Source organism: Arvicola amphibius, chromosome 17 (assembly GCF_903992535.2).
Source record: "Arvicola amphibius chromosome 17, mArvAmp1.2, whole genome shotgun sequence".
Taxonomy (NCBI): domain Eukaryota; kingdom Metazoa; phylum Chordata; class Mammalia; order Rodentia; family Cricetidae; genus Arvicola; species Arvicola amphibius.
In genome coordinates this window covers 5,507,737-5,524,317 of record NC_052063.2, presented here as the reverse complement: position 1 = coordinate 5,524,317, position 16,581 = coordinate 5,507,737, and the positions used below count along the sequence as shown (strand labels likewise).

The 16,581-nt window shown below is 42.4% G+C and overlaps 1 protein-coding gene across 1 annotated transcript in view; it reads left to right on the top strand.

Annotated features, from left to right (window-relative positions):
* Ano4 (anoctamin 4) overlaps window positions 1–16,581 on the top strand; it is a 150,037-nt gene that overhangs the window by 41,313 nt on the left and 92,143 nt on the right. Inside the window, exons 6-7 of the mRNA XM_042054263.1 lie at window positions 1,890–1,990; window positions 5,234–5,278. Coding sequence (XP_041910197.1) covers window positions 1,890–1,990; window positions 5,234–5,278 — 146 coding nt within the window. The remainder of the gene's footprint in view (window positions 1–1,889; window positions 1,991–5,233; window positions 5,279–16,581) is intronic.

Below are 16,581 nucleotides of genomic sequence, written 5' to 3'. Positions count from 1 at the left end.
TCAGGAGTCATAAAAAGTGATGATATGTGGGTACACATACACATACGCGCACACACACCCACACATACACACTTCTTCGTGAGACAGATCACTTGTGTTAGATTACGGTATATGGCTACATTTATTTACTTTCTCCTCCTATTTATCTATTTAACATTAATGAAATTCTTACATCCCAAGGCAAGGACTGTGGCTTGTATACTTTTTTATTCCAGGAATCTAGTACTTAGAAGATACTAAATATATTCCTGTTAAATGAAAGAAAGAAAGGAGTATTTCATCTTTCATCTATTTCTCTTACAGGTAGTTCCTATGCTACATGATACTCTCTCCAGTTCTTTGCCTAAGCATGTGTTTCCAAAGGCCACCAACCCATCATTTTTCTTCTCACCCAGGCTCTGCCCCAAGGAATGTTGACTGTAGTATTTTAATGTCATAGCCTTTGCCACTTCTGTTCACTCCGACACTTGCGTGCTTGGGTTTTTGTGGCAAGGGACACTTAATAACAAGGCAAGATCTGTTTGAAATGGCAGCGTAATCATTCAGCGGTAGAGAAAAGGGTGATGTACGAGCTGGGTAATTACCAGTCATCTGTTACCCATTTATTAGTCAAGGATGGAGCTCAGAAAGTGTTCTGTACAGGTCAGCCTTACGAGTTACGGCTTAACAAGCGGAACACAAGTAATAAACCACACACACCAAATTTTCCCCATGACCATGCGAAAGGGATACACTTAGACACACACAGAAGCACACAGAACCCACGAACATTATTATATCATTATTCGTGGGAATTGGTCAACATTTTTCTCAAGAGAATCAAAATGAATGTGACAGCTCCCAGTCCGATGCTGGTTTGTCGGTCGTGCGTTTCCTTTACAGCTCTCATGAGTGTCCTTGTATTCTGTTGCTTTGACTTCTAAAGTAGGATGTTCTTTCAAGATTATCCTGCATAAGCTGATCGAAGGTCAATTCAGAGAACGTGCACCTTCAGAAGCCACTAGATAAAGTTCACAGAGGCACCTAGAGCTGTGGGCATGGGATCAGCTGCACCTGGGACAGACAGTCTTCGTGGTCTCTTGCTGAGCCTAGACCTCACAGACTTACCTCTGCCTCCACAGTGCTGGATTTACCACAGGGTCATGCCAACCTGCCTTCTACGTGGGTTCTGTGGGCATGGACTCCAGTCCTCATGCTGCTATAGTGAGAGTGTTATCCACAGAACCATCTCCTGATTCTCCATCTCTCCTTTCAGTAAATCTCTCCCTTAAAATTTTTTTCTCCACCAAGACGCCACAGCAGTCTCTGAGCACTAAAATCAAGATGGCTTCCCTATGTTCTAAGAGGGAGATCCAAAGGCACTCTCGCAACCTGTAACGTCACCCCTCTACGACACACACCTTAGCCACTCATTTCTCAGCCCGTGACCTTGGCACGCATCCCGCGCCCTCTTCCCAGCCCATTCCTATACCTCCTTCAGGTCTCAGCTCAGGTGACCTCCACAAAAAAAAAAAAAAAAGGCCTTTTCTGATCTCTTATCAAGTAGCGTGTGCCTTCTCCACACAATGCTTTCCCGGTATCCCATCTTCATAGGGCTCACCTCTGCCTGAATTTATCCCTCTCTCTTAACCTATTTTGGTACCTGTCCCTTTTAAATATTCATGGAGAATGTAAACATTTTCTTCTTTTCTTCACAGCCGGATCCCCAGTGCTTGAAACAGGGACATATTGGCTAAATGGATATATGCACACTTTAAGGGACTGGCTTATTGCCGAAGAATGCCCCAAATTATAAACTCCAAGTTCTTACATTCCGAGTTCCAGCTGCGTCTAAACGGGGGGAAGTTTGGATATACTTTCCAATCTATCCTCATTTTTTTCTGTTTCAGTCCTCTCTAGTAAACAGTGATGTCATCTTTGTGAAACTGCATGCCCCCTGGGAAGTCCTGGGAAGATACGCGGAGCAGATGAACGTAAGGATGCCTTTCAGGTAGGTGGGACTGTTTCCCCACCGCGCGCCCTCTTGCTGCTGCTCCGCTGAGAACCTAATGATGTTGTTTCTTGGAACAAATAAAATCATAGTACAGGCTGGAGAAGTCATTAAGGCAGGAAATTTTCCCGATGTTCAGAAAATGCAAATAAATCTTCGTGCCCACAGTGACTCCTTCCCGCTATCAAGTGGCATTTCCAAGTAGCATTTGCATTTTGAGAGTGTCGTTTCTAGAATTTCTGTGTATTGCTGCCTTGAAAAGCTAGACACCAGATACCATGGTCTTTACTGAGCAGTACCTTCCAGGAAAGAAAAATCAGTTGTTCCAAGAAATAAGTTTAAGAAATTGCATAAAATATGATCTTTAAAAATAACCTATTTTTTTAAATGAAGAAGTCAGAAATTCTATATAAGTACAAATAATTGATAGTTGTTCAAAGGTGAATAAAGATACTTTGTATGGATTGCTAGGTTATTTAAAAGGATAAATTCACCTTTGTCTCACGGTGTCTGCTCTTAATTCATTATAGGTTAAGGAAATGTGATCTTCATTTGTCAGGTTAAAAGCAAAATTAGACAGTAAACCTGAGATTCCAGGTGTAAAGATGTGTTTGGGGAAAGTGGGGTGCAGGGTGGGGGATCACCAATAGAATCTGATAAAAAGCAAAGGGATTTAGCGCTGAGGACAGTTCAAAAGTGACTTGTGTTAAGGATTTTGGGTTTTCTTCTTGCCAGGAAGACCAAGATAGAGGACAAGAATTGGGCAAGATGGCCTCTTAGTGGGCTGTTAAAATTATGAAAACCATCAGTCTGCTAAACTCTGAAGAGGAAGGGAGGGAGGGAGAGAGACAGAGACAGACAGAGAGATATTTACAGGTTTACAGATTTACAGGAGGCCAATTTCCAATCATAAGCTTATAATATGTCTCGCAGAACATTTTATTTTCTTTGTTTATTGGTCTTCATGGCCTAATATCAAGTCAAAATATAGGCTGGGGTTTCCAGCATCTGCTTTCCTGGAGGCGAAATTCTCCAGATAGATAAGCACAGTTCTGGACTTATGATTTATTTCTGTATTTAAAATGTTGAAGGAAATCTGAGGAGTCAAGGGCAAACACACACACGCGCACAGGCGTAGACACATACACACACGCGCGTGCAAATATACAGTAAGAAGGAAAGAAAAACAATTGTTTGTGCTAAAAGATGCGATGCTAAAATAATTAAATCCTGTGACTTGACGGCATAATAGCCATGTACTATGAACTAGTGCCATATTATGCTTAACAACAAAAGGGAAAGAAAGCACTCTGGGCTACATTTGGATAAAGACTAAAATCCCTTCCCTAGGCTAAAACTTACAACCCCTCTAGCAAGAACGCACCTCTCTAATGAAGAACCCAAGGAGACAGAAACCCGAGTGGTGGACCACAAAGACAAAGCTCTTAGTACTTGGGAGGGTTTCCCGTATGAAGGACCTGACCGCACGTGATACGTGGACTGCTTGTCCATCTCACATGCATGAGTAGTTTCCTTATACAGCAAGAAGACAAGGATGAAATCAATAAACTGAAAGTGAACTTGAGCGATAATCTACTCTCAGAGGTAGAAATTCCTGCAGGGAGACAGCTGGAAGAGAAAATGCTGTTATACGTGACAGTAATTGGCCTCACTAATGTTGATTTGATTTTACCTGGGCCGAGCATCGCCTCTTAGAACCTGATGGATGCAAACCTTCATGAGCACGTACTGTCCTCGGTTTTACATGTGGCTCTCACCTGAGGCTCGCATGTTTCCAAAGGTGGAATTCCCCCACCATACCATTTTAGGAACGTGTACATACGTCAGTTTAGCTAAGCTCAGGTTCTCCGAAGGATCTGACATAATTTGTTACCTTCAGTAGACAGTGATTCTAAGTCTCAGGCTTAGTTTCCTGTTTAACGCTGCAATTATTAAAAATAAATGTAAGAATAGCCTTTTGTGGGAAATCTCTAATAAACTGGCTTCTTAAGTACCTCTGTGTCCATAAATTTGTAGTTTAAAAATAATAGGCTGTTTTTTGAGCATTTTTAGGTTTAAAAGAAAATTGGGCCTATGGCCACAGAGTGTCCCACATACCCAACTTCTACAGCGTTCTTACCAACATCTCATGTTGGTGTGGGTGTGTATAGCCGTTGATGGGTCAACAGCAGCATATTTGTAACTAAAGTCTAAAGCGTGTGACCCACTCATCTACAGGTTTATAAATGTGTCATCATGTAGAATCATATAAAAAACATATATGGAATCATGCAGACTATGATATCCTAAAAAGAAAATGTTTTACCTATCCATTCCTTCTGCTCGGCCCAAACCTCTGACTTTGTATTTGCTGCAACTGTTGACCAAATGTGGCAGATATTATTTGACATGTAAAATACCCTTTTTGCAAAAGCAGAGTAGCCCATGTCCATGCAGAATACACATGAACCGCCTCAATCTCATGACTGGTCCCTTGGCAGACACCTGAACTATGGGAAGAAATTGGGTTTGATGAGCTGTCCAGTGTGCATGCTCTCTCCTCAAATTACACCCAGAGGTCTCATTTAAATCTTTAAACAAATTAACTAAAGTGAAGCAACATAGTATATCTCTATTGTGTCCTGTTCTTGGTCTTTTGTTTTCTAGGGTTTTGTGGTTTTGCCTGTTTAGTTTACCTGTTGGCAGTCAGGTGGTTATGCCTGCGTGGGTATTTATAGCGGGCTACTGATGCTACGATCTTGCAGTAGATGTGAAATACATGCTTTTGTACCTCTATCAAGATTATGATAAAAGTGTTGAGAAAACATAAATTGCCATGTAAATATTGCCCTAATAAAATATCATGTCTGTTAAATTATGTATGTTGCCCCTAGTCCTCTGAATTTCCTGGGATGAGAGTAGACCTCCCCTGAACCAGTGCGAGACACTGATCTCCCTAATGCATCACGCTACTGTGCATGTGCTGTGAGCCAGTTGCAGCCCTGAGACAATTATAGTAATGAGAGGAAGAAGCAGTGGTGGAAACCGTTCCATAGGGTGTCACGGCTCCAAGTGCATGCCCTGTGTCCCGACTCCACTTCCCCCTGTTAATCTCTCTCTAGTTTTTTCTTCTTCACCTCTTACAGGCTTCTATCTCCAATCTCCTTTCCTTCCTTGCTAGTTCAAACTGTAACTGACGATGGGTTTTCTTCTCGACTGGCTTCATTTTTGCTGTTCTTCCAGGAGAAAAATCTATTACCTGCCTCGCCGGTACAAGTTCATGAGCAGGTTAGTAGCACGCTCTGTCCCCGTGGTGTTGGCTGCTGACTACTGCATGCTAGCAATGACAAGGAGCAACAAGCCCAGGAAGACGGGGAGATGATAGTCACATTTTCACATTAGCCTAGAAAAACCTTGCAAATGTCCTCTGCAGAGTCCGCCCCTTCACCTGCACACCTGCAGGTGTGTTGAGGTTGTTTCTCGTTTAGCCTGACCTGTAAAATCAATTGCCCCCCCCAATCCCAGCCAATCAGAGAAATTTTAGCCTGGATATTGTTGGTTTCCACATACATTTCTCCCTCTGCTGTTTGTAATTTGAGAGCTGGAAGTGCAAGCAGTCCCCCTGTCAAAGAAACTGGTGTCTACTCCTGCATCACGGGAGAGCCCTTGGTATTTGTGATATCCGGTTGGTACAATATTAAGATGGTACTGGAGAGCTCTTATGGCACTCAGCATAGGAAAAAAAAACCTGTTGGATGAACGCAGTCCTTACTGCAGTTTGTATCCTTCCAAAGCTTGTTTTCCTTGTTGTTCTATCAGAAGCCAAGAGAATGGAGAAAACATCAGTGAAATCCTTCACTTGGCTTCATTTTGTGACCATTGGTGCCTCTAACTTCAAAACCTTAATTGGTCTTCTATGCCTACTCCCATTAACCAAACTGATGACTTAAGTGGGGATCCCTTGGGTCGCTCTGGAAAACCATTAAGGTAATTAAGTTCAGTGAGATTCAATATGTAGATGCACTGGCTATAGTCTATATGTAATAAAGAATATATATGTAATACGTTATATATATATAATTTCTATGCTACTTATAATCTATGTAGAGTGGTAAATAACATACAATGGTGAGCATCCTCAAGTGTGATGTACCAGCAAAATATGGTGAGAGAAGCAGCCTCTGCTTCTCTCAACAATTCTCTGTGCAGCTCTTTCACTAGGCAATAGGTGTGGCATTTCCCACTCACCGTGGTTTGGATCACTCCCTTCCCGTGTAATGCTCTTCAGTAGACGTTTTGTATCACACTCCAGCCCCTGTCAGTAGTCCTCAGACTTCATCCGGGATCAGAATTATCTGGGGGATTTTAAAGTGTGGATTTCTGGACCCCACCCCACATTTCTGTTTCCACTTCTCTACAATGAAAACACTTCATGTCTACCAGAGGAGGATCCTGAGAGCTGCATGCATAGCCCGTGTTCATAAATGATATCTCTTAGTTGATTTTCATGGGGGATGTTTGTGGAAATAATCTCAGGTGTGTATATGACTCCTGTTCCCCCCCCCCCACCTTTTACCCCACTCTGTTCTAGTTCTTCTAAAGGATAGCCTTCTAATTCTAGCGAGCCCTGATTTTATTTGCCAGGTAACCATTTAGACTCCATGGACTCTCATGGAATCTCGCATGCCGCTGTTTGCATAGCTGTGTGACAGTACCTCAGGGTCACACTGCACTATGCCCTCCCCTAACCAGCCTTTTGAACTCTGTTTTGAATGTGCTGTTCCAGGGTAACTTCTAGAATCCGTCTGATGCTGTGCTTGCCCAGTGCCATCCTTAGCCGAGCCGTCCTTACCTCCTGCCCGTCTTAGACCATTTTCTCTTTCCGCCTCTGCTCTGACAATTGGAAAGCAAATTGTCCCCCATGGCCAAAATGAAGTGAAAAGGGCTTGGCCTTAAACACAGCCCTGGATGAACTCTCTTCCTTTGTCTCTTGCCTCCTTATCTATGTGAATCCCTGTGTCTCCCCCAATGCATTATGCAGCTTGGATTTACGTATTGTTACAGAGTAGTCCTTCTGGGTAGTGCTTTTTTTACTCTCGCCGAGATAATACCGACCTGGACCTCAACTCAGTTCCCGTGACTGAACTTTTTGAGTCATAGCTAACTCTGGAAGGCAAGTCTAAAGGCCCAGCTGCCGCTTGTGCTATTAATGGCACCCCAGCAAGGAAAGATTCAACTTGCAGCCTTCTGAAATTCTCCTGGCGTACTGTATGTGGGCATTCCATGTATTGTTTAATCTACATAAATTGCATCTAATCCCATTAACCCATCAATGGGTTGTCCAACCCAACTCTCTTTTAAGGATAAACATCTGAAGTTGGGGGGTTTTTGTTTGTTTTCATTTTTTTTGCGAGAATAAAACACCTTTTCTAAACATCTTTATATCGAAAACTCACCCAACTCCCATAAACCATCTTCATGTAGCTCAGACTCATGTATTTGTAATAAGTACCTTTTAATACCCGTGCCTGGTCTATTAAACACGGCTTTGATTCTAATCTCTAGGCAGGTTTACAGGCATTATAAATTATCTATTCAATAAATGGGGGAGAGTTTATCATCTCTTCTTTGCCTGATTTTTTTTCCAGGATAAAATGATCCTGGAAAACAGTCTTCAGAAAATATTACAAAGTAACAAATGTGATTATTGTGGGCAGTTAGAGTTGAAGTCTCATAACTCTGTTTCCCTCCACGCCCGCTGTGGGCTTTCTGCCTGGGTTTTTCCTTTATTATACTAGACGGAGGGAGTGCTAGGCCCTATGCGTTACAGGCTCTGTTTATTACAATTATGTCAGATGGGCATACTAACAGAATGAGTAGTGGTTTGTAATTTTCCATCCCTACTCTTAAAATTTAACCTATGCAAATGTTCTAAGGCCCTTGGATTCATCTCTAAGGTATCTAAGCTATGCTCCAAATAGAAGTGCTGTGACCTAAAAGAGTGGCATTGGCTTCCAAAGACACCTAATTCCTATCCAAGGAGATGGGATGAATGCATGGGACTTGGTTCTGAGAAGAGGAAGTGGAAACTCAAGCCTCCTATTGACTGTTGGCAGGCCAGGGGAACTTCACTCCCAGCAAACAAGGCCTGTGAGCTACCTCTGCTAAGAAAAGCCACCAACAAAAGCTCATCTGTCGCCTCTCTCCTTCATATCATCTCTCCAAAGACCATGTTCTTGGTAGAACATGGGTCTCTAATATGCTGGTCCAGAGAAAAGCAGATGTTACTAAAGAAGGTCTGGTTCCCTCCTGCACTTAAGGCTCAAGGAACATTGTGGGAAGAAGGGGGCCGGAAGAATGTAAGAGCCAGAGGATCCCAGAGTTTGCTGTGAGACTATTGTCTCCTATTAATGTCAACCATTAAGTCTCATCAGTGTGACCACCCAGACATGAGCCGAACAAGTAGGACACCAATGATCATACCCAACTAGAGGGGAAAGCCTGGGAGGCCTCAACCCTGCACAAAGAACTAGAGGCAGCTGAAGAATTCTGGGAGCAAGAGTGGCAGTCTTCTCCAGGGAATAACACACCAATTGGTTGTCCAGTGCCAGATAGCCCTGAAAATACACATACAAGTAACATTGTATGGAATTAACAGGTTATATTTAGGAATATACATGTATATACCTATAGGCATGGGATAACAATTAGTGAAAAAAAAGAGGCCATGAATTTGAAGGAGAGCGGGAAGGATTTTGTGGTTGTTTGAATGTAATTGGCCTCCATAAATTCACAGGGAGTAGCACTATTAGGAGGTGTCGTTTTTGTTGGAGTGGGTGTGCCCTTGTTGGAGGAAGTGTGTCCCTGTGGAGGTGGGCTTGAGGTCTCATATACGCTCAAGCCGTGCCCATCGTCTCAGACCACTTCCTGTTGCCTGCTGATCAAGGTGTAGGAATCTCAGCTCCTTCTCCAGCACCATGTCTGCATGCATGCTGCCATACCCCCAGCTGCCATGCCCCCTGCCCTGATGATAATGGACCAAATCTCTGAAATTGTAGGCTGCCACCTCAACTAAACGTTTTCCTTTCTAAGGGTTGCTGTGGTCATGGTGTCTCTTCACAGCAATAGCATCCCTGACTAAGACAGGATATATGGGAGAATTTGGAGGGAGGAAAAGGAAGGGAAAAATGTAATCACATCATAATTTCAAAACTAGAAATTTTTAAAAAAGGCCTGGTTCATAAATTTTATCTGATCAAGTTACTAGTGTTGATTTCCACTAGGTATTTAGGGCTCAAAGTAAAAGAAGATTTTCTTCTTGTCCTCCAGAATATGCTTGAGAACATAAGTTGAGATCATACATCGAGATAATTTATAAAGGCCTTTGGCAGGCCAGCATGCCAGAGTAAGGACGGTCCTTTGCGTGTGACCCTTTCTCTACCCATCATCACTCCTAAGGGTCCCAGGGTTTACATGAAGGCTTCCTAAGATCCCCCAGGGAAGCCATTCTTTCAGAGCTGGCAGTTCTGCCTATCTGTTTGTGTTACTTGTCAGGTGTTTTTCTAGAACCTTCCCTGTCACAAAGGCTAGAAAAGCCCAGACTCACCATCCAAAGAAGTTTCTCTAAAAGTAGTTCACCTTGTACTTCAGATATTAACTTGTGTTTAGGCCCCCAGACATGCCCAAGTGGTGATCCATCTTCTCTTTATTGATTTGCCTGTGGAGCCTGTAAGAGGGTGTTTGCTTAGTAAATAGGATAAACGGAGCAAAATGAGCAAAGTGACAATGTATCCAAGAAAAATCAATGCTAAATCAATGAGCCAAGGTCTTCGCCATGTCCCCCGCCCCACCTGTCTCTAGGCAGTGGAGACTTTGGGAAGTAAGCCACAGTCCTATTCTAAGAGATGAACGGGGGCAGTTTCTGGCTCACTCATTTTTCCCCTTTAACATATCACAGTAAATTTCAGCTTTGCCTATTTTGAGATGTTTGTTCGTGGCAACACAGGACTGACGGCCCCTGCATATAGGGGAATAATTGGAACCTTTTAATATCTATTGGCACTCTGTGCTTCAAAATCCCATCATCATCATTTTATTTATCTTAGGAACCAGCATTAAGTGGAGCCCCTTGCACACCTAAGGAATTGTGTAAGCATTGACAGCCACGATCTTGGTTAATGTTCACGCCGTCTTATGTGATACAGACATCTTCTCAAGGAGGCTTAGTCCCTCACACTCACCCAACAGCTCGCTGAGTTTGCAGACTAAGCCACTGGACTATGAATCGGCTTCTAGCTGACTCTTAACTCATCCCTGTATGTGGAAGATTTTATACACGTTGCAGCAAAGAAAGTTCTTTAGTAAGTATATTTGTATACAATGCTATACCCACGATATTACTGTCTAACCCCCGAGCCCCCACCAGCATAGTATTATTAGCGTAAAGAGCACATAATTGGTGACCATTCAAAGATGGCAGCACCGAAGCCTGATGTGGATGAACATCTTATGGAAGGACTCACTGGTACACAGAAACAGACAGGAGAGTTCCACTGTAAGCCTCTGGCCTTCATCTTCTTTCTCCTTTGCCTGGCTAAAGTCTAAGACTGGCAGGGGTTTTTTTGTTGTTGTTGTTGTTGTTGTTTTTTTGTTTTTTTGTTTTTTTTTTTTTGAGTGTTTGTGAGAGCATCCTAGGAGAGCTCGCATTCACTGTGTCCTAGCCACGGAGACACGGTCTCTTCTCCCTGCCTGGGAACTGGGCACACTTGTGGAGTGGCAACCTTACTACCTGGCCTCTAGGGCAGGTCAGACTAACACTGTTTAAGAGCTGCATCCACATAACGCCTCAGAACAAACTCTGCTGCATAGACCAACATAAAATTAGTCACCTAAATAGGTTTACTATTTAAGCTTGTCCACTGAATTCTTTGCTCAAGATCTTCAATGGCCAAAATCAAGGTAGAGTTGAGTCTTGGCTCTTACCTGGACTCCCAGGAAGGTAATCTGCATCCAGGCTTCTTTAGGTTGCTGGCACAGCCACTTTATACCATAGGAGGGTTGAAATCAACCTCCTTGCCGGCTGTTGGGGGAAAGTCATTCTTGACTTCTATAAGTGAGACAGACAGCCTAGCCCTTCTTGTCCTCGAAGGCAGCCACTTGAGTCCCCTGTTCCTTTGCTGTCACATCTCCCCACCTGCTCTCTCTTGCCTCTACCTAGAGCCAGCTCTCTAACCTTTTAGCTTCTGCCATGGTTAATTGATCCCGTCTGATTCATCCAGAATGTTCTTCCCTAAGTCCTGCCGCTATGCTTCTAACTCCCAAAGCTCTCGCGCCACAGAGCCTAACAGACAAGCTCCTGCTGGTGTTAGAGCGAGAGCACCTCCGGGCGCAGTTCTGCCAAGCAGGACGAATCACACAAGCTACTGGCCTCATTTGAGTGTGGGCAGCGGTGTCTGTCATCGTGAGAAGCACAGATCGTGGCGTAGGTCTTCCAGAACCTGGGCACTCTGGGCTTCATTCAGCTTCTGTGCAGGCTCCCCGGGGAAAGCCCAACACCCCTAAACGCAGCAAGTGTCTCAGCTTTATCAAAACCTTCTTTTGAATCTCTTCCTTCCACTGTAGGGTTTTGCTCTGTTTATTTGTCTGCTTTAGTTTTATAAGACAGGGTCTCAGGTAGCCCAGGCTGGCCTTGAACTCCTGGTCTTCCTGCTTCTGTCTCCCAAGTACTTGGATTACAGCTTCATAGTGTTGTTAAAATCCAGTTATTTTGCTTCCTTGCACTGTCCCAGTAGTCGTGTGTGCTCCTTTAGAAATCGTTAATGCTTGCTATGTGTCTGAAAACTTCTCCAAAGCTTTTCACATACATCTTCATTGATGAAATTCCTGACCACCCCGAGGGTCAAAAGGATGATGGTGATGGTGGTGATGGTGACGGTGATGATGACGATGACGATGATGATGGCGATGATGATGATGATGGAGATGATGGTGATGATGGTGGTGATGATGGTGATGGTGATGGTGATGATGGTGGTGATGATGGTGATGATGATGATGATGGTGACGATGATGATGGCGATGATGGTGACGATGATGATGGTGATGGCGATGGTGATTATGGTGATGACGATGATGGTGATGATCACGATGATGCCTGCTATTGCTATTACCCTGTTTATAACTCTTGACTCAGGAAGGTTGGTGACATTGCCGATAGGACAACAGAGACAGGATTTAGGCATGATGATAAACAAGGAGCAGCTTCACCTTCTCTGCCAAGCCAATCTCCCTTCTCTTCCTTTTACCCTTCATTTTTCAATTAATTAATCATTTTTATGGCCCCCGTGGGCTCTCTCTTTACATTGTGGTGACACAGCTGGCCGCTGGGAGCTGCCACTTCATTCCCGTTGAGTATTTATGTGTGGTTTCCCGTACGGCTCCGTTTGTTTCCATCCACACGGAGAGCTGCTACCCAGCTGGCCTGAATTCCTAGTCACTCCACACACAGAGCCCAGATTCTGCATAGGGGAACCTGATTAGTACTGCAAGCTGGAGGTGGGTGACAGGTAAAAGCTCCATTACAGAAAACCTCCCGGCCAATGGCTTCTTCCTTGAATGAATTATAAGGCAGTCAGATAAGATAAAGCCAAGAGCCATGGGACAGGCAACCAGCTTCATGGGGGAAGTCTAATTTGTGAGTCCTGGTAAGGAAGAAGTCCCTGAACTTACACTAGTGAACTTAGACAGGAATTGCTGATGTACAGTTCAAAAGGGAAATGTTGAGAGGCAAACTATTTTTAAAAAAAAAACTATGATACCTTATCAGTTCATTTTTAAAGTCAAAATTGATGTTAAATTTTCGTTAGCATTCAAACTGTTGGATTTTTATTGGGGTATTTTCATGCGTATATGTCATTATATTTTGTTCTTGTTCCTAGATCTATTTTTGAACTTATTATGCTTTTCCTCGTTTGTGTTTTTGGCAAGTCCTTTATTGATAGAGCAAAAACCCTTCTTTGCTATCCGTTGATAATTTTTTTTTTTATTGTGTGACTTTGCTGAAAGTGTGTGCCCACTCTAATAATCTTCTGGCGGTGTCTTTAGAGCTGTGAGGTGCAGGGTCTTGCCACCTGCAGTTAAGGACACATTGATTTCCTCTCCTATTTGTGTCCCTTTTGTTTCTTTGTCTTTTCTCACGGTCCTCGCTAAGGCAAAGCACTGCATGGGGGCAGCGAGCACAGACATCTCGCGCTAGGCTTCAAAGGAAATGCTTCTTGTTTTTCCACAGAATGTGGGTGTGCATTTGCCCCACGCAGCCTTTATTTTGCTGAGCTGTGTTCCTTCTGTTCCTGCTTTCCCCGGGGCCTTTGTCTGCAGGAGATGTGGGACCTTGTCAAAGGCTTCCTTTGCGTCCACTCGGATCATTTGTGATTTCTGTCCCTAAGTCTAATTAGCCATTGTATTACAGTTATTGATTTGCATGTGTGGAATTAACCTGGCCTCTGGAATGAAACCATCTTGGCCATGGTATATTACCTTCTTAATGTGTTCTTGAATTTGGTTTGCAAGTATTTTATTGAGAACATTTACATCTCAATTCATCGGAGAAGTTGGGTTGTAGTTTTCTTCTTTGGTTGTGACTTACTGATTTGGGCATCATAATAACACTGCTTTCAGTATGCCTGCCTCTCTGTTCCGAAGCAGTTGGAGAATAATTAGTATTAGCAACTCCTTAAAATTTTTGTGAATCAGCAATAAATTTATCCAGTACTGGGCTTTTCTTTATGGGTGGACTTTTTATTAATGCTAAAATCTCATTCTTAGTATGGATGTGTTTATAGCTTCTTGGTTTAACTTTGGTAGGTCATATTCATATGTTATGGCAATTTATCCATTGCTTCTAGATTTTTCGGTTTTAGAATTTAAGTCTTCAAGCTATTTCCTAGCGTTTCTCTGAACTTCATCCGACTCTCTTTAACATTACTTTTCCATCCATGACTTTATTATTTTGCTCTTTCCTCTCTTTCTTTTGGTTAGGGGATTATCTTATGTCTTTTCAAAGGACTAAATTTTGTTTGATTACTTCTATGTATGATTATTTAGGGTTCCATTTTATTAATTTTTGCACTGATTTTTGTTTTGTTTTGTTTGTTTGTTTGATTGCTACCTGGTGCTTAGAATTTGGCTTTTTTCTGTTTTTCTAAGACCTTGGGGTGCATTATAGGTTCTTTTTCAGACCTTTCTGGTTAAATTCAAAGTTAGCATTCATAGCTACAGATCTTCTTAGATCTACCTTAGCTGTGTTCAGGGGGGTCTGATAAATGAGGCATCATTTTAACTTGATTCTAGGAAGTTTTAAATCTCATCCCTGATATCTCAGTGACTCACTGGTTATTAAGATTGTACTCCACCATCCCCAGGTATCCGGGTAGTTTCTGAGTGTCTCTGGCTATTGGTTTCTCATTCTACTCCACTATAATCTGAAAAGATAGAAAAAAAAAAACATTTGATCCTGTTATATTTGTTAGTTTTAAAATAGTTTCCTAGAATGAAGTCTATTTTAGAGGGAGTGCCTTGGGCTGCCAAAAGGTCCTTTATTCTGTATCTTTTCGTCAGAGTGCTGAAAAATCTCTGTTGAGTCCGTTTTGACTGATGCAGTTGAAGTCAGAAGTTTCTGCGGCCTTTCAGTTTGGGGGCCCTATCTGAAGGAAAGTGTAATATTACACTGTCCACTGTGCTATTCCATTGCGTTCATACTTCTCTGACCTTTCATGCTCAGTAGTGCTTGTTTGATGAAACTGGAAGCTCTCATGTTTCCTATATACATAAATTCCCCCCTCTCTCTGTGTGTATGTATATGTGTGTTTCTCTCTTTATTAATATGCAGGGACTTTATTTCTTCTGATACATTAGTTTTGAAGCCCACTTTCTCATGTATTAGAGTAACAAGGCCAGCTTATTTGGGGTTTCCATATTCCTGATGGATTGACTTCTATTCTTTGACATCAACTCTGGGAATATCTTTGCCAGTGAGGTATTTTACTGGAGACAATAGATTGCTGGATCTTATTTCTTTATCACATTAACTAATCTTCCCCCTCTTTGTTGGTAGTTGAGGTTATTGTTGAGATACGTTTTACTCCGGTAACTTGGTTGGTTGTTTTCTGGTTGCTTGGATTATATGTTCTTTTCTTTCTCCCTTAGATATATATTAGCACAAGCTGGTTTACTGAGTTGAGGAATTCTCATCTTTTACAGCAGTGGTTCTTAGCCTTCCTAATTCTGACTCCCCAACCATAAAATTATTTTGGTTACCAATTCATAACTGTAATTTGCTGCTGCTATGAATTGTAATGTGAATATGTGTGTTTATGTTTTCTGATGGTCTTAGGTCACCCCTGTGAAAGGGTCATTCGACCCCATAGGTTGAAAACCACTGTTTTGAGGGAACCTCAGTGCCTTGCTTCTTCATGTTCTTAGATTTCTAGATTGCAATTTGTGCATATGGTTGCTTCGATATATCTAATTTGGGGTGATTTCTTATTGAGGTCTGTTTTTTCAAGATTATTCTTTATTTTCAAGCTCTCATAAATGTATATATTACATTGAATATATTCCCCTATACTCCTCTACTTGAGGGCTCAATCCTCAACACCACTAGGATTTTAAACAAACTTCTGTCAGAGCAAAATGAGGAAGACATAGGAATATAGTTAAAATTGACTAAGGTCCTCTACTGTGTCACCAATAGAAAAAAATAGAACCTAGAAAAACTAAGACAAATGTGCTATGATGTTAAAAATTATTTAAGGTAAATGTGTAAATAGTGGATAAGACAGTGGAAGGAGATGGGGAAGGGAAAATAAAGGAGAACCGAGTTTAGATTAAAAGGGAAAGGGAAAGCGGCAAAGCAGGGTGTGGAAGAGAGGAGGAAAAAATGAAATACTAGGAGAAAGAAAAGGAACAGCCAAAAAGAGAAGCGGTGTAAGCAGGGCAATGAAAAATAAAAACACCATCCTCAAAATAAAACCGAAACGTTACTAACAATAGAACAGACTGCAAAAGGGGATAGCGCGGCTCAAAACAGAAACAAAAGGAGAGGAAATAGAAAAGGTTGCTCAATAAAAGTGGAAAAAATGCTTAAATGCAATGTGATAATTGCATAAGGAGGAATAAAAGTGTAAATATTTTTAAAACAGTAAAGCACAAATACTACTAATCTGTAGTCATAGCAACAATGAAGGGGACGCATCAGGAACTAAACAAAATGAAGGTGAGAGTGGATGATCCCTGGGCCACAGAGCCTTGGAAACTTCTTGTTCCACAGTGTGGTGTAGGGGCAATGGAGCTTGTGGACTCTTGTCTTTCCTGTGATGTCACTTGTACTGAGTCTGTATTTGACACGTGCCTGACATTTCCCAGAGCTGTCTTCTCTTCAGCTGCTTCTCTTCTTCGTGCACCAGGAATCACTTTGCTGCGGACTCTATGGGGTAGACAAGTTCTCCCACCATCCCCAAACTCTCCAAACGTCTCCCCTAGCTGGGGGATATTTCTCAAGCTCATCACAAGCATGGGAAACAGTCGAACACTGA